Source organism: Staurois parvus, unplaced genomic scaffold (assembly GCF_062004578.1).
Source record: "Staurois parvus isolate SC_StPar_1 unplaced genomic scaffold, SC_StPar_1.0 ptg000669l, whole genome shotgun sequence".
In the NCBI taxonomy this organism is placed as follows: Eukaryota; Metazoa; Chordata; class Amphibia; order Anura; family Ranidae; genus Staurois; species Staurois parvus.
In genome coordinates, this window is record NW_028318465.1 from 1638516 (window position 1) to 1666425 (window position 27910).

A 27910-nucleotide genomic window follows, 5' to 3' on the forward strand; every position below is an offset into this window, starting at 1 on the left:
CTTGGTGGGAGGTCAAGAAGTCCTGCAGAAATGGGTGAATTATAGGTTGTTTCCTTTTTTTTCTATTCAGGAGGGGAAAAGAGATTGACTTTAAGTACCATTTAGGGTCCGTTTTCGGCTCTAGCCATTTTTTCCCCAGAGACCGTTGTTCTCACTCCTTGATTGGTACTTTGTGCAGAGTGTAATGCAGACAGTCCCATCTGTCAGGCCGCTCTTGTGTCCTTGTGACTTTGGCTGTCCATGCAGAGACCACCTTTTGAACCAATTAAAGAAACCTAATCCTTTGACTTGGAAGGTGGCTTCTTTGGTTACTATCACTTTGGCAAAGCTGGTGGCTCTTTCATGTAAGGAGCTGTTCTTGCATCATGATAGAGTGATGTTGCGTCCTCATCCATCTACCTGCCTAGAGTGGTTTTTAGTTTTCACTTAAATCAGGACAGTGTCTTGCCTTTATTTTTTCCTAGTCCACCATCAGCAGGGGAAGGGCACTGCATACTCTGGATGTAATTTGAGTGGTCAGTTTGGCGGCACGGGTCAAGAATCCTGGTTTGTGCTACCAGAAAGGCCCGGAAAGGACAGGCGGTCCTGACCAGCACAGGTCAACTATTTATAATTGGATCTGCCAATTAACCATTCAAGCCTATATTTTGAAGGTTAAAGTCCCACCCTTTCGGTTGAGAGCACACTCTACCAGGAGTGTAGGGGCGTCTTGGGCTATCTGCCATCAGGCATCAGTGGCTCAGGTTTGCAAGGCTGCTATATGGTCTTCAATTCATACATTCACAATATTCTACAAGGTGGATGTCAGAATCCTGGTGGATTCTGCTTTTGGCTGCAGCATATTAGCATATTACGAACGTGCATCTTGTCCAAATTTACATGACCCAGTCTAGAGCCAGTCTTTGTGCATATGGAGAATTGTCAGGTGTGTTGCACTGCAGCACACGGTGCATTCTGAGAATATTTCTTCCCAGCAAGATTAGGATGTCAGCATGTTCATAGCAGGAATCTGATCAGCTAGGTGCCCTAAGTGGTGATGGTGATACACAGCTTCCTGAGTGGGAAAGTTTTCTATGTTATTGAGTATCTGATCACATTTAATAAATATTGGCAAGTATATTTGCATATTTCACTTGATTGAAGAGACAGTTTACCCATTTGCCCTTCTGCCAAAGTCTCTACATGACCAGAATAGGTTTTGAGAAAATATGGTATTGAATGTCCTTTTATGTTAAAGATTTAAAAAAAATGTTGGTTTAGTCAGGGATCTGTTGCTTTGTTCATCTAGTATGGTGTACATCCCAGTGTCTCTTTGGTTGCCTCTCTATGTTAATCTTGACTAGACATACCTAGGCACATCATTTGGAACTGAGGTTCTCCCCATAGGCTCCAGTACATGATGAGGAAATAGTTGTTGCAGCTGGAACATGACTCTGTTGCTCACTGTTATGATTTGCATCAGGGTTGGATGTAACTAAATGTTACAGACTGTGGCAGCTTTACAGCCTTTAGTGAAACAGTTACCTCTGGAAAAGCTTCTTGAGTTTTTGCAAAGTCTTTGGCCTAAGCCCACAGCATTTTTTAAGAAGGTAAGATTTCTTGTGAAAGTGGCACCAGCTATTGGGGTCTTTTATCTCCACCACCAGGAGCAGTCTTATCAGTAGAAGAGGATATGACAGGTAGAATGTCTCTTTTTAACAAATACCATTCCCATTATGTTTTTATTTTTACTTGCTGTATTGTCATACCTTGATGATGATGAAGGTGACAAGTTGAGTTCACTCAAGCTGTAGCTGTGATTGTTCCTTTTTGGGCTGGATTACTGATGATCCTGCAAAAATATGAGCACAGTGAGGAGGATACATTATGAACTCTTTGTATTTTGAGTCCTGTGCTGCCCACTCTTGTAGGCTGTATGGCAGTTTTGACTTCACTGGATTTACGCCATGAACACATTCAAAATTGCTTAGTCCTGGCAGATGAGGGTCTGTCTTTGCCAACTGTAGGTAAATCAGGAGGTCACTTGGTTCTTCAAGCTTGAAATGATCCTTGTTAGTTATTTTTGGAAGGGTTTGTAGTCTCTTGAAAAAAAGCACTTTCTGTGGCTCAGAGCTTACATAGGTTTGCTCGAGTTTTGCCCATGCAGCAAGGAGACCTGCATATGGGCAGTCCTCATATACTGTTCTCTGGCTTTTAAAAAAGATCTACAGATTTGGTCCCTAGCCACCTAATAAGCAAATAATGTTCTTCCTTAGCTGTAAGTTTGAGATCAGCAATTGCAGCTTTAAAGGTTTATCTCCAAGCCCTGTAGTCCTCTGGACAGTCATAGAACCTTGAGGGATCAGTATTAATGCTCTCACAACATATCATAAATCTGAAGTTAGACAAGTCTAATCTCACTCTTTGGTTCCAAAATAATGAACTAACCCTTTGAGCATAAAAGTTATCTGCTACATAAAGGGGAGGTATACCAGTAAAATGATGTTGCAAGAATGTAGAGCTGCTGTTGACTGTTAAACTGTGGCTAATGGTAGGAGGCAATATCCTTTACTATGTTGGTGAATTTCAAATGTCACAGGCATTAGCAGATAACACCATGTTCCAAATTATTATGCAAATTATATTTTTCTCATTTACCTAAATAATTCATGTAAATAACAGTCAGCATAATTCTCATGTTATCAACTATTAAGAGTACAATTCAAATTTTATTGAACAAACCTCCTAATGATAACAGTATTTTTGTTAAACATAAAAAACTTACAATGCACTGTTACAAATTATTACGCACAGTAAGTTTCAAAACACTTTTTAGGTTGGAAAGAACTGAAAATTGTCATTTGTTGTGTTCGCAGCATATTTACTGAAATCAAAAGCTATTTCAATCAAACTTTTAACAACATTTTAACTTTTTAAACATTTTAACAGGTCACATTACATTTTAACGTAGGACCCCTTATTTGATAGCAGCTTTACAAGTCTTGCATCCATTGAACTTGTGAGTTTTTGGACAGTTTCTGAATAGCCTCCCAGAGCTGCTGTTTGGATGTAAACTGCCTCCCACCCTCATAGATCTTTTGCTTGAGGATGCTCTAAAGGTTCTCAATAGGATTGAGGTCAGGGGAGAATGGAGGCCACACCATGACTTTCTCTCCTTTTTATCCCCATAACAGCCATTGATGCAGAGGTATTCTTTGCAGAATGAGATGGTGCATTGTCATGCATGAAGATGATTTTATTACGGAAAGCATAGTTCTTCCTTCTGTACCAGGGAAGAAAGTGGTCAGTCATAAACTCCACATACTTTGCAGAGGTCATCTTTACACCTTCGGGGGCTCTAAAGGGGCCAACCCGCTCTGTTCCCATGATTCCAGCCCAAAACATGACTCCACCACCGCCTTGCTGACGTCGCAGCCTTGTTGGAACAGGGTGGCCATCCACCAAACATCCACTACTCTATCCATCTGGACCATCCAGGGTTGTATGGCACTCATCAGTGAACAGAACTGTTTGAAAATTTTTCTGTCCAATGCAGCCGTTTCTGCTTGTGAGCATTGGTTAGTGGTGTCTGAATAGAAGGTTTATGCACAGTTGCAAGACTCTGGAGGACTCTACACCTTGATGTCCGTGGGACTCCAGAGGCACCAGCAGCTTCAAATATCTGTTTGCTGCTATGTAATGGTACTTTAGCAGCTGCTCTCTTGATCCAATGCATGGATCTGGCAGAAATCTTCCTCAATGTGCCTTTATCTGCACAAACCCGTCTGTGCTCTGAATCGGCCACAAATCTCTTAATAGTGCGATGATCACGCTTGTTTTCGTGAAATATCTAATGTTTTCATACCTCGTCCAAGACATTGAACTATTTCACTCTTTTCGGCAGCAGAGAGATCCTTTTTCTTCCCCATATTGCTTGAAAATGGTGCTCTGCTTAATAATGTGGAACACCCTCCTTTAGTAGTTTTTCCTTAAATTGAGCTCACCGGCCAATCTAATTATCAAAGGTGTCCGAGATTGTTTTCAGTGATCAAAAGAGCCCTGACACACAATGCCATCCATGAGTTAAACTGAAAAACAAAATATTTCATCTTTGTGACACTTAAATAGAATTTGCATAATAATTTGGAACGCGGTGTAGAGGTCTCAGTATTGAGAGCTAGAGCAATGTTGCAAGTAGGAATTATGAAAGATGGTGCTATATAATTGCAAACATTATGCTTTAGTATATATTTACTGGTGCGTTCAGCCGAATCTTTCAATTCTGCTGGGATCAGTCTGGATTCCTTTCTCTGTTCTGTTTCAAATGCTGCTTTATGCATTGGAATACCACCACAGATCTCGATCTGTCCAGACCGCATGGTCACCTGCTTATTCAGCACCCTCCACAGACAGCTAAACTCTTCTATAAGAAACAGAATTTGAATCCAACAATTTAGTTCTAGAGTACATTGCAAAGGATGTTTTTTCAGTCTCCTTAAGTGTAAAAGCAAAATCATTTTTCCAACCTAGTGCCTGCTATGAAGACTATAAACTAACTGAGAGACATGGAAAATGATAGGGAGGGAAGAATCAACTAAGACTGTAGCACATAGCACTACGTAGGAGGGGAAAACAGAAGAAACATAACAAATGCTGCATAAATAAGCTTCTGTGGTTGTAATCCAATACTAAATATCAGCATACATTAGTAACATGAATGCAATACATAGGAATACTAGATAATAACATCACAGGTGGTACACCACAATCTCTGCCTGAAATTTTTGGATTTCACCATATAACATGTCATAAGTCACAAATTTTTAAACCCATCTTCAAGTCAGAGAGGCCACATTATACAAACTTCAGCCGACTCAACTTCCAAAAAATTTACGATAATGTTGTCCAGTTAAATCTTTGATGTTCCGGACTTAAAAGTTATCATGGTGTCATGAAACATTAGGTCACCCCTTCAAGGGTGACTGAACCTGCAAGTTCACTTAAAGATGATAGCAGTGAAGTCTTTTTTGTTGGTTGAAGAAACCTTTTGACAATTTTGGAAGACTCTGCCTCCAGCTTGCCAAAAAAATGGATGTTCTTGCATGACCATTAAAGAGCTTGTTATGTCTCTCTTTGCTGGTTGAGTGCTGGGTGTAATGCTCAAGCTATCAACTATATGAGCTCTAGCTTTGATGAATGAATCTGCACCTCAGGTAAAGACTCTGTTGCAGGAATATATTAACATATTTGCAGCTCTCACTGGAATACTTCAAGTAAAGAGATGTTACAGCTTTACAGTTCCTAGGTGTAGTTTCAGTGATGGCAACACCTAGCCTAAAGTTGCCACTGATCCTGTAAGAGCAACTCTGTAGCATCTACTGAAGTAGATAGTGGTTTAGAATCACTAGTTACACAGTCCATGAACTGGTGAACATCAGTATTGTTGTGCAGGATGTCAGTGTTGGTAAATTTCTGATGAGCTGTTAGAGATTCAGGCTTGCTGCAGTAGTTAGTAGTTTGAAGTGCTGATTTACTGAGGGTATGACAAGGCAAGTTCTTCAGTGCAGCTTTGACTTCTATTAATGATGCTTTCATACTTTGCTCAAGCTTTGAGCGTTGTAAAGAAAACTAGTTCCAATAATTACCCAACTTTGGTCAGTTCTTTGACCATAAAGATCATTCCTACCACTGTGCTACTTATGTACCTTGTATACTCACAAGATGTCTCTTTGCAACAGGAGCTTGATTTTGGCTTAGTTATCAAGTGGTGGAATAGAGCCAGCTAAATGGCTTAGGTAAGGTTGATAAAGTGCATCTTCTGGTGTAGGAATTTCCTTTCTATCATTGGGTATTTGATTGCTCTTGATGAATTCCGTCTAAAGACACAATGATGAAATCATAAGAACAAGTTTATAGGACAGGACATTTCCATTTATACCAAACAAATCAAAGATGCAAGTGAATTACTTCTTTTGTCATCTAAGACAGCATACATTTTGACTGCTTTCATAAGTTGCCTATCAGGAAACACTCTGAAAAGACGTATTTTAGCATGTTTTTTCCAAAATTCCTTGACTACATAGTTTACTGCACTTTGATTTGACCATTGATTATGGCCAAACATCTTTGCAAGCTGTTCTGAAGAATGACAGCACTTAAATCAAATCCCAAATGGTCTTAAGAGTTATTTGCTTTTTTGCAGGGGTTTACTGCAGAACCCAGTGCATTTCTTGAGGAGATGTGGCTTCTTATGAACTGGGCATTTGCCATTGGGATTTTCTATTTGCTCATTCTGGTCATCTCTGTCAGGGTCAGAATTGGGTAGCATACTTGTGTATTTCAGAGTTTGTTTGAGGCCTGAGTAATTTTGTTTTTCACAAACATGGTCACCCTGGAGTCCTTATTTGAGGATATTTGTCCTTGGGAAAGCTTGATCCCTGTAAGCTAGGGTCACTGTACATGACGTTTGCAGTGTTTTTAGTTTCTGCAATGTTCCTGATGAAATCGCAGAAGTAGAAAAACAGTAGAAAGTAAACCTGGTTCTATTTCTTGTACTTTGAACTGATAGCTGACATATACTTTTCCCAAATAAAAATTTAAAGAGACCCTGCACCAGGGAATGTGCAAAACAATGTGTAAAATCTATCAATGATCACAATAAAAAAAGTCAACATTTAATAAAACATCATGAAAATAAACGCATTAATTGTAGTTGCTGTGCTTAGCTGTATGTGCTAATGAACACAGTATACAAAGTGTTAGTGAAAAGGATGGAAATCACAATGTTACCCTCAACAAACAATATGCATCTTATAAGTACAATTAAAATAAGTACAGAATTCAAATTAACCACTTCTGGACCGCCCTGTAGCAGAAATACTGCTACAGGGCAGCACGGGTGTGCAAAATCGTGTATATATACGTGCTTTTGAATTTCCGGGTAGGGGGTGCACTCTGCATTTTCGGCCACAGCTGTCAATCACCTGGTCCTGGCCGGTGATTACTCACTGGTGCCCGGTGATTACCGAGCATTACTGAGTGTTTTGTTTACTAACAGTTCTCCTCCCTGTCAGCTCGGGCACACTGCTTCGGATGGCTGTGCACAGCCATCCGAAGCAGTGTGATTACAGTGAAGCACACTAACACGGCCCCCTAGTAAAACACTCCCTGCACACAGTTAACCCTTTGATCACCCCTCAGGTTAATCCCTTCCTGCCCAGTGCCATTAGTACAGTGTCAGGGCTTTTCTTTTAGCACTGATCACTGTATTAGTGTCACTGGGGATGTCAGTGACATCAAGTCAGCTCCCCCCAGTGTCAGAATGTCCGCCGCAGCAGTCCCACTATAAGTCGCTAATCACAGCCATTACTGGTAAAAAAAAAAAAAATCCAGTATCTATACCGCCATTTTGTATACGCTATAACTTTCATGCAAACCAATTAATTTACACATATTGGGATTTTTTTTTATTTAGCAAAGATATGTAATAGAATACATTTTGGCCTAAATTTATGACGAAAATTTATTTTTTTAAATTTTTTTACTGGACATGTAAAAAGTCAAAAATATAGTTTTTTTTTCTCAAAATTGTCTGTCTTTTTTTATTTATAGCACAAAAAATAAAAATGTACAGGCAATCAAATACCACCGAAAGAAAGCTCAATTCATGGGAAAAAAAGACGTACATTTTATTTGGGTGCAGCCTCGCATGAGAGCATGAAATTGTCCAAAATGCCTTGGTATTCTGACGCCTTAAGAGTTCCCTTCACTTGAACTAAGGAGGCGAGCCCAACCCTTAAAAAACAACCCCACACCATAATCCCCCCTCCTCCAAACTTGGCACAATGCAGTTAGGCAAGTACCGTTCTCCTGCAAACCACCAAACCCAGACACGTTAATTGGATTGCTAGACAAAGAAGTGAGATTCATCACTACAGAAAACACATCTCCACTCCTCTAGAGTCCAGTGGCGGTGTGCTTTACACCACTGCATTCAACACTTTACATTGCAGTTGGTGATGTAAGGCTTAAATGCAGCTGCTCGGCCATGGAAACCCATTCCATGAAGTTCTCTATGCACTGTTGTGCTAATCTGAAGGCCACACAGAGTTTGGAGGTCTTTAGCTATTGACTCTGCAGACAGTTGGCGACTTCTGCGCACTGTGCAGGTCAGTATGTACTGACCCCGCCCTGTCATTTTACGTGGCCTACCACTTTGTGGCTGAGTTGCTGTTGTTCCCAGTTGTTTCCACTTTGTTATAATAAAAATGCAATAGAATTATTGCACAAGTGGCATCCTATCACGGTACCACACTTGAATTCACTGAGTTCCTGAGTGCGACCCATTCTTTCTCAAATGTTTGTAGAAGCAGTCTGCATGCCTAGGTGCTTGATTTTATACACCTGTGGCCATGGAGGTGTTTGGAACACCTGAATCCAATGATTAGGAGGGGTGTCCCAATACATTTGGCAATATAGTGCATCTTGGAAAACCCTTTACAACCTTTTGAACAGTGTGTCTTCTATAGTTTTCAGACTACAGTAGCCCTTATCTAGTCCTTCCCAAGAGGTATACAATCCTGCAGCAGGCTTGCTGAAGTGAACATCTCCTAGTCTCATAACATGCTCAGAGGATTGAAGGGCTAGTCATTTTATCAACATGTCAAATTCTTCCCCAAGTGGTATACCCAGTTCACTCATGGCAGGTTTATTGGTAGACTTTCATTCTCTGTCTCCCCAGGCTGATCGTCAAACTTTATAAGCCTAGTGCTTGTAAGTTGATGGTGTACCATAAATCTGGCAAGGCCTGACATGTTACTGTTGGGTGGCTTACGAGAGTATGAAGAAGCGAGGGCATTTAAACCCGGAACAGGTTTACATATCACTGCAAGAATGCAACTCTAAAGTAACGTTGTCTGGAGACAACTGACTAACCTGACAGGATGGTGCTGGTTTGGCTTGAATGCTGACACCTGGGTTGATGGCCTGTCTTCTGCAGTTTGTAAATCAGATGGTTTATTGTAGAGTTTCAGCTTGATGGGCAGAGAAAACAGCAGGTCTATCACATGCATGTGCAGTGTCACTAGGCTACAAAGGAATTTTGGTGTCATAAATAGCATCACAATTAACTTAGAATCTGCTGCTCTGGCTTAGGACATAGTTCTTCGTGTACTCTATGGGATCTTCTGATTTTATTAGACACACTGTCTAGTTCATGTCCAGTAGCAGCTTGCTCTAAAATGCTTGACTTCCTTTCTTTCTGAAGGGCTTCCATCTCTGCCTCTACTTTGGCCTACATTGCCTTTGCTTGCACTTGGGTTGCTTGTGTCTAAGCTGCTTTTTTAGGTAGGGGTGTTCTTGTCACACTACCATATTGTTTAGTTGCTTGTGTCTAAGGCCTGTGCAACCTGTGTGACCTGTGCCTTGGCCTGTGTGGCTTGTGCCTTTGCTTTATCTATGGCTGCATGAGCCTTTCATAAGATGTTTGATAAGTGTAAAACGCTTTGAGTAGGGTGGTCTTGAAGATCTCTTTGTGTGTTTTGTAGATGTTGAGCGAAGAGATGTAGTTTCATGTAACTGTGATATCTTGTGATCTATCCATGACTTGGAATCCAAGAATGTAATGTATCTTTCTTTGTACTGTAGTCAAATTATTTAACTCTTGCAGAGACTCTTCTGTGTTGATACTCCATAGAGTACACTAGTTGTTCTGTAGCATTAAATGTTTCATCAACAGCAGTTATGCATTGCACAGTCTTATTCAGAAACATGATCAGACATTTATGCCCTGTTTATTTCGTAATTCTCTATAAGCTTCAAAGAAGACCTAACTGTATTTTGGGTTTAGCATCTATTTCTCCCTTTTGCAAAGAGAAGGTGGCTCTCTGTCCAATTGCAAGGGGTTAAATGTAGAAAATGCACTGATACTTGATGAGACATGTTGCTGCAAATATGGGAAGGATGGCTACATCTGTGTGCAAAGATAATGCTGAAACCATGTATCTGTGCAGTGCAGGTAACACAATCTATCACAGCACAGTAATTCCAGCAGCAGGCATACATGCAGAAACAACAGTTGTTGAATTTGCACAAGCAGTTCAATACAAAGAAACTCCAAATCATGGACAGCTTTCCAAATTGGAGAAAGGCTGGCTTCTACTTGAGGGCAGAGACATGAGAACACTGCAGCAGACTGTAATCTGATCTTCTGTTGCTGAAAGCAGTGTTATGCAAGCATGTATCAGTCTATAGTGCAGTGGATTGCTCTCTCAAAGCATTGCAGACATACTAGATGCACCCTGAGGCACTGGAAACCTGTGCAGATAGTGGACTGTTAAAGCTTTGAAATCTGGCTTTATGCCTTGACATACCTCCAAAGACCTGGATGTATCCAGACAGGATGGTTACCTGCTTATTCAGTACCCTCCACAGACATGTAAACTCTCCAATGAGACACAGAAGTTTAATTCAATGCACTTTTACTTCATAAGTACAATACAAAGGATGTTTTTTCAGTTTCCTGAAGTGTAAAAAGACAATGATTCTCCCAACCGAGTGCTCACTATGAAGACTACAAACTAACTGAGGGAACATGGAAAAAGACAAGGAAGGAATCCACTAAGACTACCATATAGCAGTAAACGGAAGGGGAAAATAGAAGGAATATACTAAATGCTACAAAAACAACGTGCCTTGCACTGGATGTCAGCATAGGTTAGAACATTAGTAACATTAATAGCAATAGTAGAAAATAAAATCACAGGTGAGACACAAAATACTCCCATTGCTTGTTTGAGGACATTCAATTTTACCCGTGCAGCTGCTTCTTCCTTTTCCATTTAGGGAATCCTAATTTGAGCTCGTATCTGTGCATCTTTGCTTGAAGAGTTTTAGGTTAAGCTTCTATATATGCTTTTTCTTCTTTTCTAGTAAAGAAGTATCACACTTTAGTTGCTTTTATAAGCTTGTCACTATGCTGATCTCCTGAAGTGAGAGGATCTATTCTAGAAGATCATGTTGTGAGCTTAGCTGGTGTGGATCTTGTCTCCTGCAGAGGAGTAGTTCAGAGTTCTGCCTTTTCCTTAACATCTCGCTTTAGGAGATCTCTTTGCTGTTTAACGCTTCAGTCTTCGTTTGTTTTGCTAATACTCTATTTTTTTTTATTAATATATTTTATTAAATTTTATTTCAGTACAAATTAAAATCGTATATAATTTATCATGACATAAACAGTATAGCTGTCCTTTTTCTAAACCCTCATTCCTTCCCAACCCCCTATCCCCATAATTACCCGTCAATCTATTTCTACTGATCTCTTTCTAAACCTATCTACTAAACACCTATGGTCAGTCTACATGTTTACCACTCTCCAGTTATTCAGTTTAAATCTCTAAATCCACCTACTTGGTACCCATTATCTTGAGATATTTTTCTGATGATTTGAAAACATATCACCTACTCCATTCTTTTCTAAATGTTCCCATTTTATCTTCATCCATATGGTATAACTCCTCCATTTTATTTATTTAGTCAATCCTCCTCATCCAAGCTCTCATTGTTGGGGATCTGGTACCTGCCAGAATTTAGGTATTAATCCTTTTGCAGCAATAATTAAATGATATGTTAAACTATTTTTATATTATTTTATTGACATCTCAGTTCCATAGAACAATCCCACCAAATGTGATTCATAGTCGCTCTTTCCCCACGAACTCTCCAACATGGTGGCATAATTTCTTCTCTCTGTTTATGTGCAACACTTGGTGTACAATACCACCTAACTAAGCACTTATTTTTTTCTACTGTGTTTATATTTATCACTCCGTGCATCAATTTATACATTTTATTCTTCTGTTGTTCGTTCATTTTTGTACCCAGCTCTCTTTCCCACCTGTCTAAGAATACCGGAGGTTCAGGTCCCGCCCATTGAATAAGAATTTTCTATATTCTAGATATTATATTTTAACAGGCGGATCCCTGAATCAATATTTTTTCAAAAGGGAGCATATCCTCCAACATCCTCAATGGTTGGGGGAGTGCTGAAACAAAATTACCCAACTGATATCTAAATTCATCCAGTGTGTAAAATAAATCAATTTTACTCCTTAATTCTTGAAATTTACATAGCTTCCCCTTATCAGCTATGTCCCTTAATTGTGTGGTTCTATTTCTAAACCATTTCCCTGAAATGTGATCATTCCCTGGTAGAAAAAAATCCATATCCACCAGGGGTATCAATAATGAATTATGTTCTTATCCCAATGATTTGTGTAACCCATCCCACGTTCTTAACACCTCTTATGTTGGTGCACTACTCTCTTCATCCAACACTCAATACTTTTGTGGAATCCAAATAATCATCTCCAACTGTACATTACTTATCATACTCTTAATTTTAACCCAACTTTTCCCCTCCTAGTTATAAATCCAATCCACCACCTGTGATAATAACACGGACATATAGTACTTCCTCATGTTTGGCAAGTTTAATCCCCCTTTCTCTTTGTTGTTACATAGGATCTCACTTCGAATTCTTGGTTTGTTATTAGCCCATATAAACCTCAATATCATTTTTCTTATCTTCAAAAAAGATCCTGGCAAATACTGTATATGTGGAGCATTCGGAACTTATACTTGATTTTGGCACTATCACCACCTTGACCAGGTTGATACGACCTATCCACGAGACCCCACCTCATTGAGAGTCTTCTCAACTCTTTAACTTCATTTAATAATGGGATATAATTTTTATTGATGGAGTTAGTTTCATTCCTAAGTAATTTCATTCTGTCTCTCTCCATATAAAGGGAGTCTTTTTGTAGGCACTGTGCTTCCACCTTTGATGTACTAATGTTCAAAACCTCAGATTTTGATATATTTATTTTTAAATTTGATAACTCCCCGTATCGCCGTAATAATCCCATGAAATTAGGCAATGTCATTCTGGGATTAACAATGTAAAACAACATATCATACATACATTTCTACCTTATGTTCTACTTCTCCCATTTTAATTCCCCTAATATTTATATTCTTTCTTACCATTGCCAACAGAGGTTCCAGAGATATAACAAACAACAATGGCGGCAATGGGCACTCTTGTCTAGTACTGTTATACATTTTAAAGGATCCTGACAAGGACCCATTCACTTTAATAGATGCATAGGGTCCGTTATAAAGTCCTTTTATCCATCTTACCACTTTGCTCCCTGTTCCCAGTGCTTCCAGAGTATTACTCTGTCAAAAGCTTTTTCTATGTCTATTGACAATATAATCACCGACTGTTTTCCTTTCTTTACTTTCCAGCTTAGTCTAGATGTATTCACTCTGGCATCAGTTCTTTCAACCTGGTGGCTAATACTTTCGCAAATCATTTTATATCAGTATTTAACAAAGATATTGGTCTATAACTAGCTCATTGTGCACTCTCCTTCCCTTCTTTAAGAATAGCTGTTATCTGTGCATGAAGTGATTCTTCTCTTACTACCGTCCCCTTTCCTAATGCATTCATATAATTACAAAGTTTAATGAGTCCTCTATTTAAGTGTCCTTTAGGAAAGCTGTGGACTTTAAGACAGCCATTGGTAATGTTCATAGCTGGCAGATAGGAAAACTGTCAAGTCTCGTAAGTATGCTGCATGATCGTTAAAGAGTGAAAAAAACTATGTGTAGTTTTGTCCCTTAACCACTTGCCCTCCTAAGGATTTACCCCCCCCCCCCTTCCTGACAAGGCCATTTTTTGCATTACGGCGCTGCATTACTTTGACTGACAGTTGTGCGATCATGCAACGCTGCACCTAAATGCAATTTACGTCCTTTTTTTCCTACGAATTGCGTTTTTTTTCGGTGGTATTTGATTGCCTGTACGTTTTTATTTTGAGAAAAAACTATTTTAGATTTTTTTGCTATTAAATATATCCAGTAAAAAAATTTAAAAAATTAATTTTGTCATAGATTTAGGCCAAATGTATTATGCTACATGTCTTTGCTAAAAATAATCCCAATATGTGTAAATTAATTGGTTTATGTGAAAGTTATAGCGTTTACAAATGGCAGTATAGATACTGGAATTTATTTTAGTTTTATTTTTACTAGCAATGGCGCCGATCAGAGACTGATAGCGGGACTGCGGCGGGCATTCTGACATTGGGAGGAACTGACTTGGTGTCACTGACATCCCCAGTGACACCAATACAGTGATCAGTGCTAAAAAAAAAAGCACTGACACTGTACTAATGGCACTGGGTATGAAGGGGTTAACATGAGGGGCGATCAAAGGATTAACTGTGTGCTGTTTTACTTGTGCCTGTGTCCGTGTGCTTCACTGTTTTCACACTGCTTTGCATGGCTGTGCTGTGCTCCCTGTACATCGATGTGCTCGGAAGCATAGTGTATGTCCTAGATTGTAAGCTCCAAGGGGCAGGGCCCTCCTAACCCTCTTGTATTGAACTGTATTGTTGCTGTATTGTCTCCCATTATATTGTAAAGCGCTGAGCAAACTGTTGGCGCTATATAAATCCTGTATAATAATAATAATGTACTTGCTTTGGTTCAGCAACAGAAGAATGCACAGAGCCTTGCAGTTACTAAACTTGGGTGCTGTCTCTTTAAGTTTAACATTAGTTAGGAAGGCATAAACGTGCCAAGAACGTGTGCTCCTTGTGCTCACGGCACAATCACCAGCGCCACAAGGAAAACTTTCCGATCATATGACCGCTGTGATAGCCAATCACAGCGGTCACATGACCCTAAACCCTACCCTGCCTCCCTGTGTCAAAAATCCCTTAATCACCTCCCGTCCGGCCGTTGTATATAAACGGCCGGATGGTGGCAGTGCAGGGTCGGGTGGCCGTTTATAAACGGCCTCCCCCCACCCTGCTTGTGCGCGCTCCCTGGGAGAGCGCAGCACCGCGATCCGGTGCCCGCTGTATCCTCCGTACACAGTGGAACACCGATCGTCGGACGGGACCTCTGTACGAGGTCCCGATCGTGTGATCACTGATTGGCCAATCAGTGATCACATGCAGAGTAGAAAGCAAGATGTAACTTGTGACATCTTTGCTTACTACGTGTGAAATCTGAATGATCAGAGGTCACATGGTACAAGGCTATTCACAACAGCCTTGTACCATGTGACAAGCTGTGACCAATCACAGCTCACTCAGTAGTTCTCAATGGCTGCAATAATGCAGCTAGAGAGAAGGAGAAATGATTGCTTTTACAGCCTTTATGGGTGTAAAAGCAATCCGTGTAAAAAAAAAAAAAAAAAAATCTTCATCACCCCCCACAAGTAGTACAGTGTCACCATGGTGACACTGTACTGCTAGGGTGACAGTATGTAAAGAAAGAAAGAAAAGATAATATAAAAAAAGTAAAACAAAGTTTAAAAATAATTTTTGGTTATAAACTAATTCGGGTTATTTTTTTTTTTTTACTAAAAATATAACGGAATAAATTTTGGCCACTATTTATGATGAAATACTATTTATTTGCAAAATTTTATAAGAAAACACTTTTTAAAAAAATTTTTGAACTTTTTAATTTACATAGCAAAAAAAATAAAAATCCCAGTGGTGAATAAATACCACCAAAATAAAGTTTTATCTGTCTCAAAAAAATGCTAACAAATTCATATGGGTACAGTTTTGCTTGACTGCGCAATTGTCATTCAAAGTGTGATAGCACTGAAAGCTGAAAATTGGCCTGGACAGGAAGGGGATAAAAGTAAAAGTGTCCAGACTGAAAGTGGTTAAAGGGCTGGGAGGTACTGGTGCCAAGGGGTTAATGTACACAGGACATTTTGCAAACTCTCCTAACAGCCCCTCCTCCTGGCAGCAGCACTTTGGCAGTTCGTTCATTTCATTGGCCATAATACTAATTTATTCTAGCCATTGAAATAAATTAAAGCTCAAGCGCTAAATGCGCCTAGTGTTAACACACATTTAGAGGCGGCAATCATTTTCTCTGCTGAAACATCGCTGCTCCTAGATGCACTGGAATTTTTTTTGGCCTCTAAACTCTCCTGCCAGTAAACTCACCTAAAATCTATGTGTGCATGGACACATGGGCTAACATGCAGTCGGCTTTAGAGGCAGAAAAAAAAACCGCCAGTTGCCCCTAGGAGCAGCCGAAAAATATGTTCAGTGTGCATGAGACCTAAACAGTTCTCTTTTAAAGCGATATTAAACCCAAACACAAAACTTTAATATATTGTGTTTACCAAATCCCTAAGTGTGATAGCATTCTTCCTATTTTCCTTTATTTTCCTCTGGTGATGTGGCCAGTAGAATACTTCCTGACTAATGCAGGCCATACATGGGTCAAAATCTGAACAAATTTTCTTTAGTAAATCAGAAATTATGTGCGTTTTGTAATCTGATGATGCCACCATTGATTACGAAATTCAACCAACCAAGCTTTTAATTTCACCTCATGTTGCTACAGAAAAGAATTTTCGTGGCCAAGAATTTTCTTTTCTTTCCAGGTCACAGCTCATGCTCATTTCTTTTTAATTTACATTACTCGCCCAATTCTTCCATCATTGATTAGAAATTCATTTGTTTTAAAAAAAATTCCAACATGCCCGATCGCTAAATTTTGATGGTTGCTCGAAACTCAACCATTACTGCGGTCCACTAATGGTGCAAAATTTGATCGAAAATTCTTAGAAAAGATTTTCAAAAAAGAAAATTCTTTCAGAATTTGACCTGTGTATGGCCGGCTTTAGGGTATCTTCAGTCCAAAGGAAGAGCAGTGGAGACATCCTTGGACAGCAGTATTGTCAATCTGGGGAGAGGTTAGTGTTAGATGCACTAGCAGATTTACAAGGACTTGACAAATTTAAACTGAACTCAAGCTAACATTTTTTAAGTAGTTACAGAAACATTTTTTTTCTTTTTTGGTATAAATCTTATACATAAATGAATAACAGCTGACCATTAGAAGCACCCTGTCAGTGTTAAATGGTTAGTCAAATCCCTCTAACTGACACTTTTTCTGGACAGCTTGATCTGTTAAAGAAAATTGAAAAATAACAGACTTACTGGCCAGATCAGCAGATAAAAATAAAATAAAAAAGCCTATAAAAAGGAAGTTAATGCAGCCATTAAATCTAAGCAATTGGTAAGCTGCTAAACAATCTCTTCAGGGGGTTTATCATTGATTTAATAAAAGGCACAAGAAATATACACAAATGCAATTGCATTTACCATGTAGCTGCTGGAGACGGCAAACCCACTCTATTTAAAACTTTGACTTGATATAAGCCTCATGGAAAACAAAATTCCGTCCTTTTAGTGGGGCTACGTCATACTAGAAGGTCTAATGATCATTTAGGTCTAGGTTAGTGGAAAAAGCACTATTACTTACCTGATCCCTCACCCGCCTTGGCTTTCCTACTAGACTGGTCCTACTGATCTCCCCTGTGCTCTGGTAGTCGCCAGGTCAACTTGACTTGGATCAAGTACAATGCAGGGTCCATAGCCCTGCACTGGACGTGAGGGCATTGAGGAACAGTTCACGGCTGGAGCATAGGAAAGTAGAAGAGAGTGCAGGGACAGTGGGGATCAGGTAAGTAAAACAGTTTTTTATGGTACCTTCATGTAAATAAGCATTTAACCTTTGCAGTGTGAGGACAGCTCCAGGATAGCATGCAGTTTTTTTCAGCACAATCAACTACCTTGCACTGTGCCGTGAACAGTAGAACTTAATGAAATGTTACGTTAGCTCTTTCATCGCCTCTATTAACCCTTTGATCACCCAGTCACCCAGCCAGTGCCATTAGTACAGTGTCAGTATATAGAATTTTTCACTGATCACTGTATTACTGCCGCTTGCTACATCAGATAGCCTCAGGGTCAGTTAGCTCCCCTCCCAGCCAGGGTCAGCTAGTGTTAGATTGCCATCACACTATCGTACTCGTGCTATAGGTTGCTGATTACCGCCATTACTAGTATAGTGTTTGTACAGATCAATATATTGATCACGAACAGAACTATGCTAGTGCTTCCTTTGTATAGTGTCCCTAAAAATGCAGTGTTAGCAGGATCAGCCCCATTTGCTACCAGAACTAGCATTTAGCCCCTCCACTGTTTTTCACAGAAGATTTGTATTTGATTGTGGGCCAAAGCTATTTATAAACACAACATCACCGCCCACCCAAATTCAGCTCTTGCCAGACAATTAACATGGAAACAAGCAGGGGGGAAGGGATTCCCCCACCCCAACCGCCTCCTTCCAAGGTTTTCTTGGGCTCTCCCATCCCACCAGGGAGCCCAAAAATGCAGCCGACAGTTCCACTTGCACACAATAAAGCTGATCGGAAATGGAAATTTTTCCAGTCCTCTCTATGGTCTAAGGGACCAGAAGCTATGAGCATTTCATCATTTTCGTTTTGCCGGATATAAACAGCACCATTTAAATTTAGGAAAGCATCTGATCACATCGATCTTGGTGAGGTCAGATGCTTTAAGGGCAGAGGAGAGATCTAATAGACCCCAGATTTCTCAGAAAAGAATACCCGCCACTGCCTATTGTTATCACAGGGGTTATTTGTGATAACAACAAAAGTGACGGAAAAAAAAATAAAAGGTACAGTGTAAAAATATTAGAAAAAAGCAAAATAAATCATTAAAAAAAATTCACCCCCACCCCCATGCTCGCGTTCAAAGGCAAACGCATATGGCGGTCCCATGACGGTATGTAAACAGAGATTGCACCATGCATGTGAGGTATCACTGCAAACATCAGATTGAAGGGCAGTAATTCTAGCACTAGACCTCCTGTGTAAATCTAAAGTGGTGTCCTGTAAAGGCTTTTAAAATGTCGTCTATGGATATTACAAAGTTGCGCAATTTTAAAGCATGCTATGTTTGGTATCCATTTACTTGGCATAGCATCATCTTTTATATTTTATCAAACAATTGGGTAATATATTGTGTTTTTGTGCATTGAAATTCTGAAAAGTGTATTGTTTACGAAAAAAAATTGCATTTGAAAAATCGTTGCTGTGTGACATAAAAAATGTCAACATCCACATTTTTTATTCTCTAGGGCCTCTTCTTTAACCACTTCCAGATCGGACACTTTTACCCCCTTCCTGACCAGGTAAATTTTCAGCTTTCAGCGCTATCACACTTTGAATCACAATTGTGCGGTCATGCCACACTGTACCCAAATGAATTTTTTACCATTTTTTTGAGACAGATAAAGCTTTATTTTGGTGGTATTTATTCACCGCTGGGATTTTTATTTTTTTTGCTATGTAAATGATAAATTCCAAAAATTTTGAAAAGTGTTTTTTTTTTAATTTTGCAAATAAATAATATTTCATCATAAATCTTGGCCAAAATGTATTCAGTTATCTTTTTAGTAAAAAATAAAAATCCAAATTAGTTTATAACCAAAAAATAAAAATATTTATTTTACATTTTTATTTTATTTTTTTTATATTTTTTATTTTTTATTTTTTATTTTTTTTTTTTTTTCTACATACTGTCACCCTAGCAGTACAGTGTCACCATGGTGACACTGTACTACTTGTGGGGGGTGATGAAGATTTTTTTATTTTTTTTTACACTGATTGCTTTTACACCCATATAGGATGTAAAAGCAATCATTTCTCTTTCTCTCTGTATTCTTGCAGTCATAATTCACACGTAGTAAGCAATGATGTCACAAGTGACATCTTGCTTGCTACTTTGCATGTGATCACTGATTGGCCAATCAGTGATAACATGATCGGGACCTCGTACAGAGGTCCCGTCCGACGATCGGTGTTTCACTGTGTCCGGAGGACACAGCGGGCACCGGATCGCGGTGCTGCACGCTCCCAGGGTGCGCGCACAAGCAGGGTGAGGGGAGGCCGTTTATAAATGGCCACCCGACCCTGCACTGCCACCGTCCGGCCGTTTATATACAACGGCCGGTCGGGAAGTGGTTAAAAAAAATATAGAATGTTTGGGGGTTCAAAGTAATTTTCTAGCACAAAAAATGTTTTTTATCGTAAACAAAGTGTCAGAAAAGGCTTGGTCTTCAAGTGGTTAGAGTGGGTGATGTCTGGCATAGGCTTCTAATTTTGGCCCTAAAATGCCAGGATAGTAGAAGCATCCCCCCAAAAGACCCCTGTTTGGAAAGTAGACACCCCAAGGTATTTGCTAAGGGGCATGGTGAGTATAATGCAGATCTCATTTGTTGCCACAAGTTTTTGGAAAACAAAGAAAGAAAACTAAAAGGTATTTTATTCTTTTTCAAAACCCTGTGACAAAAATTATATCTGCAAAATACTTGTCATGCCTCTTCAAATTCCTTGGGGTTTCTACTTTCCAAGAAGGGGCAATTGGAGGGGGGGGTGTTTGTACTATCCATGCATTGTAGGGCCTCCGAAACTGTGATAGGAAGTGACATGAAGAAATATGCCCTTTGAAAGCCTGCAGGTGGTCATTGGATTTTGGGGGCGTGTATGTGGCTAGACTGCCAAAAAGTCTTTTGCGTGTTTTGGGGTGTCATTTCACATATACCCATGGCATTCGTGAGCCAGATATCATTCAACTTACAACCTTGTGTAAAAAAAAAAACCAAAAAACAATTCCAATATATATAGTTTGTGGACGGTATAACTTTCACACAAACCAATTAAAATACATGTATTTGTTTTTTTTTTTACCAAACATGTAGTAGAGTAGATTTTGGCCTAAATTTATTATGTATTATAACCAAAATTGAAAATATCGTTTTTCACAATTTTCAGACTTTTTTTCGTTTATATCACAAAAAATAAAAAACCTATTGGTGATCGAACGCCACTAAAAAAAGCTCTATTTGTGTGAAAAAGCACAAATTTCACTTGGGTACGGCATTGCATGACTGCGCAATTACCAGTTGAAATAGCGCACTGCCAAATAGCAACAAAATGGCCTGGTCATTAAGGGGGTAAATCTTCCTGAGGGAAAGTGGTTAAACAATACCATTATATGAAGAATACAGGTGTACTAGGCACAGATATCCACCCCTATTAAAGTGGATTACAAGAGACTTTGCACCATAATCATAAACTTTTCCACAGACAGGACAATTCAACTACCCCAGAAGCCCTTATCAGACCAAGTCCCCATTTCAAAACAGTACTGAGGGAAAAAAATGCAACTGCATTATTGGTTTTAAAATATTCTAGTGGTCAACTGGTTAAAGTGGAACTATATTTAAAGCCTAAGTTTAGTAAAAAAAATTAAGCACATCAATGTGATGTGTCCTTGTGCTGCTGTCTCCTGATTTAGTAAAAAACTTCCTTCTCCAATCCCTCCAATCCCCATCATCATAATTATCCAGTGTGGTAGGGGTAAATAGAGCTGAGGGATCTGTGACAGGCACTCATCAAGAGTTCCTGACTATGCCTGCCCTTTCACCCTCCTCCTCCATTCATATAAGCTGTACCACAGCTTCTGTAAATTAAAAAGCGTTCTATGAATGAAGGATTGGTGGATGATTGAAAGTTCGTAGACCATGCTTCATTCATAGAAACTATTCTATGGCTTCTATGATTGTAGAGGCTGGGTGGAAAGGGGGGGCATGGTTGGGCACTTTTGATGAGAGCCTGCAAGATTATGTTGGTGGGTTGGGGAAGGGGGATTGGAGGAGGAAGGTTTCCCCACTAAACCACAAGATAGCAGAACAAGGGATAAACCACACTCATAGTAAGTAATGTTTCGTGTTCTGATTTTTTTTTTTTTTACTTAACTTAGACTTAAACTGTTAATTTATAGTTTTTTTGTTTGTGTTGCTCAGATGGATATATATTAAAGGAGAAGTACAGTCAAAGCTATTTTGGCTTTACTTCTGCTGTGGATCACAGGAGTGCAGTTCATTCTGCATTCCTGTGACCCATTTTTCAGCTGACAGCAGACTGAGGCCTGCTGTCAGCTGATGTCACTCAGCCTGTTCAGGATAGGTAAAGATCCCGACTTCAAAGTCGGGATTCACTCCAGAGTCTGGAGCGGAACCTGGCTCAGCCTGTCATCAATCCGCTAAGAGCCCGAGCCAGCCGCTCCCTCTCCCTCCAAAGCCCAGCACTCCAGTAAGTGCTGGGGGAGGGGGCAGAGCAGACAGCGGTGACTGACAGTGAGAACTCAGCAATCAGCGGTCATTGATCGCCGAGTTCTCACACTTAGAGCCAGCAGGGGACAGATGCAGTATGCACCTAGGTAAGTATGAAATTAAAAAAAAAAGGAAACCCCATACTTTTCTTTTAAATATTACAAGATCTGAGTTACTTGGATTTCCTGGGACTCCAGGTTCTTTTTAGATTTGTCCACATAAACAAAAGCCAGGGCATTTGAACATCTGGTGAAGAGGATTAGTTCAGTTCAGACTTAGTAATTTTAAACTTCATCTGAAATGCTGCATGTGTGTTTAAATAAAAGAAAAATGCTGTAATTTCTTATGAACATCACTTTGCTTGAACCATCCCTTGAATGCACAGACAAGTTTACATTGTACAGCTGAATTATGAAATGAAGAGGTAATTTGTAATGGAAAGTGTTGTGCATAGATAGGAAGCAGCTTAAGGGGTCATTCCATATTCTTTTGGTCACTAAATTCATAAACACTCCAGCGCTCAATTCAAGGTGGTCCCAACAGTGCCTAGGTGCCCAATGCTTCAAGTGAAGCCCTCCACAGATTGGGAAATCCTCAAACCGCTGTAAAAAAACACGCACAATTGGGCAGAGAATCCCCAAAGACAAATGGATACTCACGAATGATTAAAAACAGCAGGCATATAACATGAATACTTCAGCCTTGGGGGGTAACTCCCATCATGAAACTATCTGATTGGAAAACAAATGCATTTTGGGAGTCTGGCTCCCTTCTTCAGAGCAGTCATGGTGGTCACATGACCCTAAACCCAGCCCTGCCTTCCAGCACCACAAACCCCTTAAAGAGCCAGGAGGCACCGGCGCCAAGGGGTTAATCACTTTTGAATATCTGTCTTTGGGGAATTAAAAAATTGTATGGTGGTAATACACGAGGAGTCCACACCCTCTCCTCTGTTCTGTGTTTTTTACCTATTCTTTTGGTGTATTATCGAGAGTGAAGTCCTAGCGTTTTTGTACAGTATTTTTCAGAAACTGGTGAGGGGCGTTGAGAAACTGCTTGAAAGGAATCTAATAAGGCTCACCTGGGCCGCCTAGCATACTAGCCATCTAGTGTCCTAGATTCCTTCTGCTGCCCAGCATCCTAAGATGTTGGGATGCAGGTGGTTCCTGTTGCCTAGTGTCCTAGGTTGCTGTGATGCAGGGGGTTCCAGATACCTAGTATCCTCTGTTGCTAGGACACAGGTGATTCCAGACTTTCCAATTTTCTTTCTACACAGCTGAATGTAGATTTAGATGGGCTCATGCACATGGGCACACAATATATGTTCACATCTGTAATGCGTACTTTTTTATGAATCTGAACATAGCTGTATGCTACGCTATGGGCCCATGCACAGATCTTCGCACAGCTCCGTAATTTGGAATTTTCTTCAGCTGCATAAGAAGTAAATTTGAAAAATTGATGTCCTATAGTGGTACGTGAGATGGCTTTGCCTAGGTTTATGGTGGCACTCCAAAGCTCTCCCCTGCCCCCCCTCCCCCTTTTCTTTTTTCCCCACTTTCCTTCATTTGCTATCCTTCTGGCTCCTCATTCCTCTCTAGACTAGATGTAGTCCCCGCCCCCAAATTTATTTTGTTTAGGGTTGTCTTTTTTTTTTATTTTTACCTCTTCAGTATGTTTGTTTATGTATATGATAACACACACTTGAGCCTTTGCTTGAGATCCAAGTACAATCTCCTTTATTAATACATTGGGCCCTATAGTTGTGATTCCTTTCTATTCAAGAACACACCCTGATCTCTTCCAAGCACGGGGCCCCGTTTTTTTCTCTTGATTGTATGTGAGAATGATGGTTGGATAGGTATCAAATGATCTACCAATGTATCTAGTAACTGCTTTGAACATCCAACCTTTGTTACAACATGTGTTTCCTTTTATGCGCATGTGATATGTGTTGTTGTACTTCTCTGTAAAAACCCCAATAAACATTTATTAAATCAGAACAATCTGTATCCATAGTCCTCATGTAAATGTTTATGCTAACGTTTACATGCGTACAGGGTTTAGCGTAAATGTCCCTTACTGGCCCTGAAATCAAGGAGGCTAAGTGGCAGAACCCCTATATAACCTAGGATGCTAAGAGATAGGCGGTCAATACAAAAGGGATAACAAGCACATGGTGTGGCAGTCCATGTATGTTTGATGAGTTCCAAACGGGCAGGGGTAAGGGTAGTCCAGTAGGCACTAAGGGAAAGCTGCGTAGGAGCAAAGCATAACTCTTTTCTTTGTTTAAGAGATAGGAGGTGCCTGCATCCTAAGAACTATGGATACCTAGAAAGCTAGGTGGCAGAAGCTGTTTTTGTCCTAGTAACTTAGGATGCTAGATGGCAGCATCTGCCTTTGTCCTAGCAACCAAGGACAATAGGCAGAGCAGATCAACTATGTTTTTATTTGTGCTCTACACTGTTTGTGTGTAAACATTAGCACAGTTGTTACATGTGTACAGTATACGGACAAGGATTTATGTCATAGGGGTCATGCATGAGCACTATATGGGTGCAATTGTTGACAACTTCTGGAGTCATTGACCTGAAACATGTATGTAGCCAGAGACATTAGAGTGATGTCAGAGATTTTCATTTGCAACCTTTTTTTCAGGGTTAGTGTCTCAGAAAGTTTTAATGCCATTAGGTCTACAGAACATGACATCAAGGCAACTAGCTTTTCAGGAAGGCTGAGAAGTTAATCAACTGCAGCTACTGATCAGTGTATTCTGACAATGTCCCAGCAGGAGGGATTCCTTCATCCATCTTGTTTTGGTGGATGGAGGAATCTTTTAGTCTTCTTTGTTCAGCCATAGAAACTCATAGTATTTGGCCAGCTTGAGTGAATTATATATATGTTGTTAACTGTAACGTTTTCCCATTCCTCTGTTCATGAATTCTCTCCCTGCACTGTGCACCTCCTGTAGCCTCTCCTGCAGGAACTCAAGGAGTGCATGCTCCGGCAGGAGTGCAAATGTGGCAGCTGAAGTAAGTAAGCATTACATTGAATTAAACTTGTTGGCATTACAGGATCAAAATATAATATTTGAATAAAGGAATTTGGGTTTAGATGCACTTTATTTCAACGGCACCCTAATCCATCGCAAAGCACGTATCATACATCATTTGACCTCTTTAATGCTACGTTTTCCATTTCTCATAGCCTTTGAGTTGATAGTAGGATAAATATGAACATCTTGGGACTTCAGATGGATGTGTACTGTACAGATGATAGCAATGAACAATGTGTAAGCTGGTTTGCAGAACATTTTAGACTAACTGGGTAATACAAAAAGAGTGGTTGGGCCAACTGGCTTTTTTTATGGTCTGCAACTAAATAAAGGGTAATGGGTCTTTTTGTGAAAGCTGCAAAATATTAAAACTGTATTATCTTTATTTCCTAACCTGTGCCTTTCTCTCTCTCTCTTTTTCCACAGACCTTTATAGTATTAAACAAAGGAAAAACAATCTTCAGATTTAGTGCCACGCCTTCCATGTATATTTTAAGTCCTTTTAACCCATTTAGGAAAATAGCTATTAAAATTTTGATACATTCATATCCTTTTCTGAAATTGGATTTGGGCTATTTTTCCTTGCAATGTCACCCAACATATTATGGTTTTGGATGGCATAGGGAAGAGTCAATATTGATGCAGGTTTTTATTGCTGTTATGTCACCATCACAGGAGGTGTTTCAGTGACAGCTGTCAATGGTGGGATATCTTCTCATAAGAACCTGACATAGATTGTAACCCTTCCTAACTCTACCCTCAACTAGAAAAAAAATGACTAGAATTCAACCGTTAGAAGAGCTGAAGAGTATGCTTGTTCTCTTTCAAGCTCCGAGCACCACCATATTTCTTTGTGGCCTGCTATTGTGTACTATCACTAACTGTCAATATAGGAATAGAAATGCAGTACTCTTTCAAAATCATTTATGATTCATGTACACTAGTGTTTTTTTAAGCTACTAGAAGCTATCATGAGCATTTTTTTTTCTGCTCCTAGAAGCTAACAGTGATATCATTATGTGTACATGCACAATATTTTATGCTAGAAGCGGTTTTCAAGCTTCAGCGTTTAGGAGAAAAAAATATATATTTTAGTAGAGTTTTGGGGAGCGGTTTCCCTCAATGCTGAATGCTCCTAAAGGCTCCTAACACTTTTTTTTGATTTTTTTTTTCTTCATGTACTGTAAAAATACTAATAAAAAGCTAATGCTTCTAAATGATATTAAAATCCTACTACAACCCCTGGCAAAAAGTATAGAATCACCACTCTTGGAAAATGTTCATTCAATTGTTTAATTGTGTACAAAAACAATCTGACGTGCCTCAAAACTATTTTTATTTAGCATTTCAACCTTCTGGCTTTAAGAAGCACTTAAAACAAGGTTTGGGGTGGGTGGGTATCATCTTCCCTTATGGTCTCTGATTGAGTGAATATTCCACTACTATTTTCTCCTACTAGGGTCTTGGTAAAATGGTATTTGTTGAGCATTCAAGTTGGTTGGTATATTACGAATATAAAGCTTACCGCTGTGTTTTGTATTTGAGTGAAAATTACTCTCTTGTTGTAACTCTGTAGGGTGGAACATTGTGTGGTGCTTTTACATTGTGATGGGTTTGCCCCTCCAACTACGGGTACCTCTTGGACATCTGCAGGCATGGTTATTGTTTTTTATTTTGCTGTTGTTGTCAATTGGGAATTTTGTCTTATGTTTTCCCTTGTATGTTTATGTTGCTAGCCGCTGATGGTGATTAACGGCTTTAGCTCACTGTTTCATATGAATGTATATTATGTTAAACTTTTCAATCAAAATAATTTTTCAAAACAAAAGAAGCACTTAAAAAATAAAAAAAGAAAGAAAAATGTAGTCAGTTGCAATTGTTTTTGCAGATCAAGCAGAGGAAAAAAATCTGGAATCACTCAATTCTGAGGAAAATATTATGGAATCACCATGTACTTTTCAGTTCTAAAACAAACATCTGCATCAGATTACATCTGCTAATTAGTCTGCAGTTTAAAAAAAGAGTGCTTGCACACCTTGGTGAGCTGTTGCACCAAGCTGATTGACATAAATCATGGCTCTAGCACAAGAGATGTCAGTTGAAACAAAGGAGAGGATTATAAAACTTCTTCAAGAAGGTAAATCATCACAGAATGTTGCAAAAGATGTTGGTTGTTCTCAGTCGGCTGTGTCTAAAATCTGGACCAAGTACAAATCAAATGGGAAGGTTGTAAAGGGAAGTTTACTGGTAGACCAAGGAAGACATCAAAGCATCAAGATAGAAAACTTAAAGCAATATGCCTGGAAAACAGAAAATGCACAACAAAACAAATGAGGAACAAATGGGCAGAAACTGTAGTCAATGTCTGTGACCGAACTGTAAGACATTGCCTAAAGGAAATGGGATTTACATGCAGAAAAGCCAAGCGAAAACCATCATTATCACCTAAATAGAAAAAACAAGGTTACAGAGGGCTAAAGAAAAGCAATCATGGACTGTGGATGACGGGATGAAAGTGATATTCATTGATGAATCACAAATCTGCATCGGGCAGGGTGATGATGCTGGAACTTTTGTTTGTTGTCGTTCCAATGAAATGTACAAAGACAACATGAAAATTCCACAATTATTGATGATGTGGGGTTGCATGTTAGGAAAGGTACGGGGAAGATGACAGTCATTAAATCTTTAATAAATGCACAAGTTTATATTGAGATTTTCAGGATGATAATACATCTTGTCATAGGGCAAAACTTTCCTTCAAGAAAGACATATAGAGGTTTATTT

At 39.4% G+C, this 27910-nt stretch overlaps 1 protein-coding gene across 6 annotated transcripts in view; it reads left to right on the forward strand.

Annotated features, from left to right (window-relative positions):
- Window positions 1-27910, forward strand: part of SCN8A (sodium voltage-gated channel alpha subunit 8) — a 226830-nt gene that overhangs the window by 87399 nt on the left and 111521 nt on the right. For all 6 annotated transcript variants that reach the window (XM_089652045.1, XM_089652048.1, XM_089652044.1 and 3 more), the window contains one exon: window positions 25550-25667. In XM_089652045.1, coding sequence (XP_089508171.1) covers window positions 25550-25667 — 118 coding nt within the window. The remainder of the gene's footprint in view (window positions 1-25549; window positions 25668-27910) is intronic.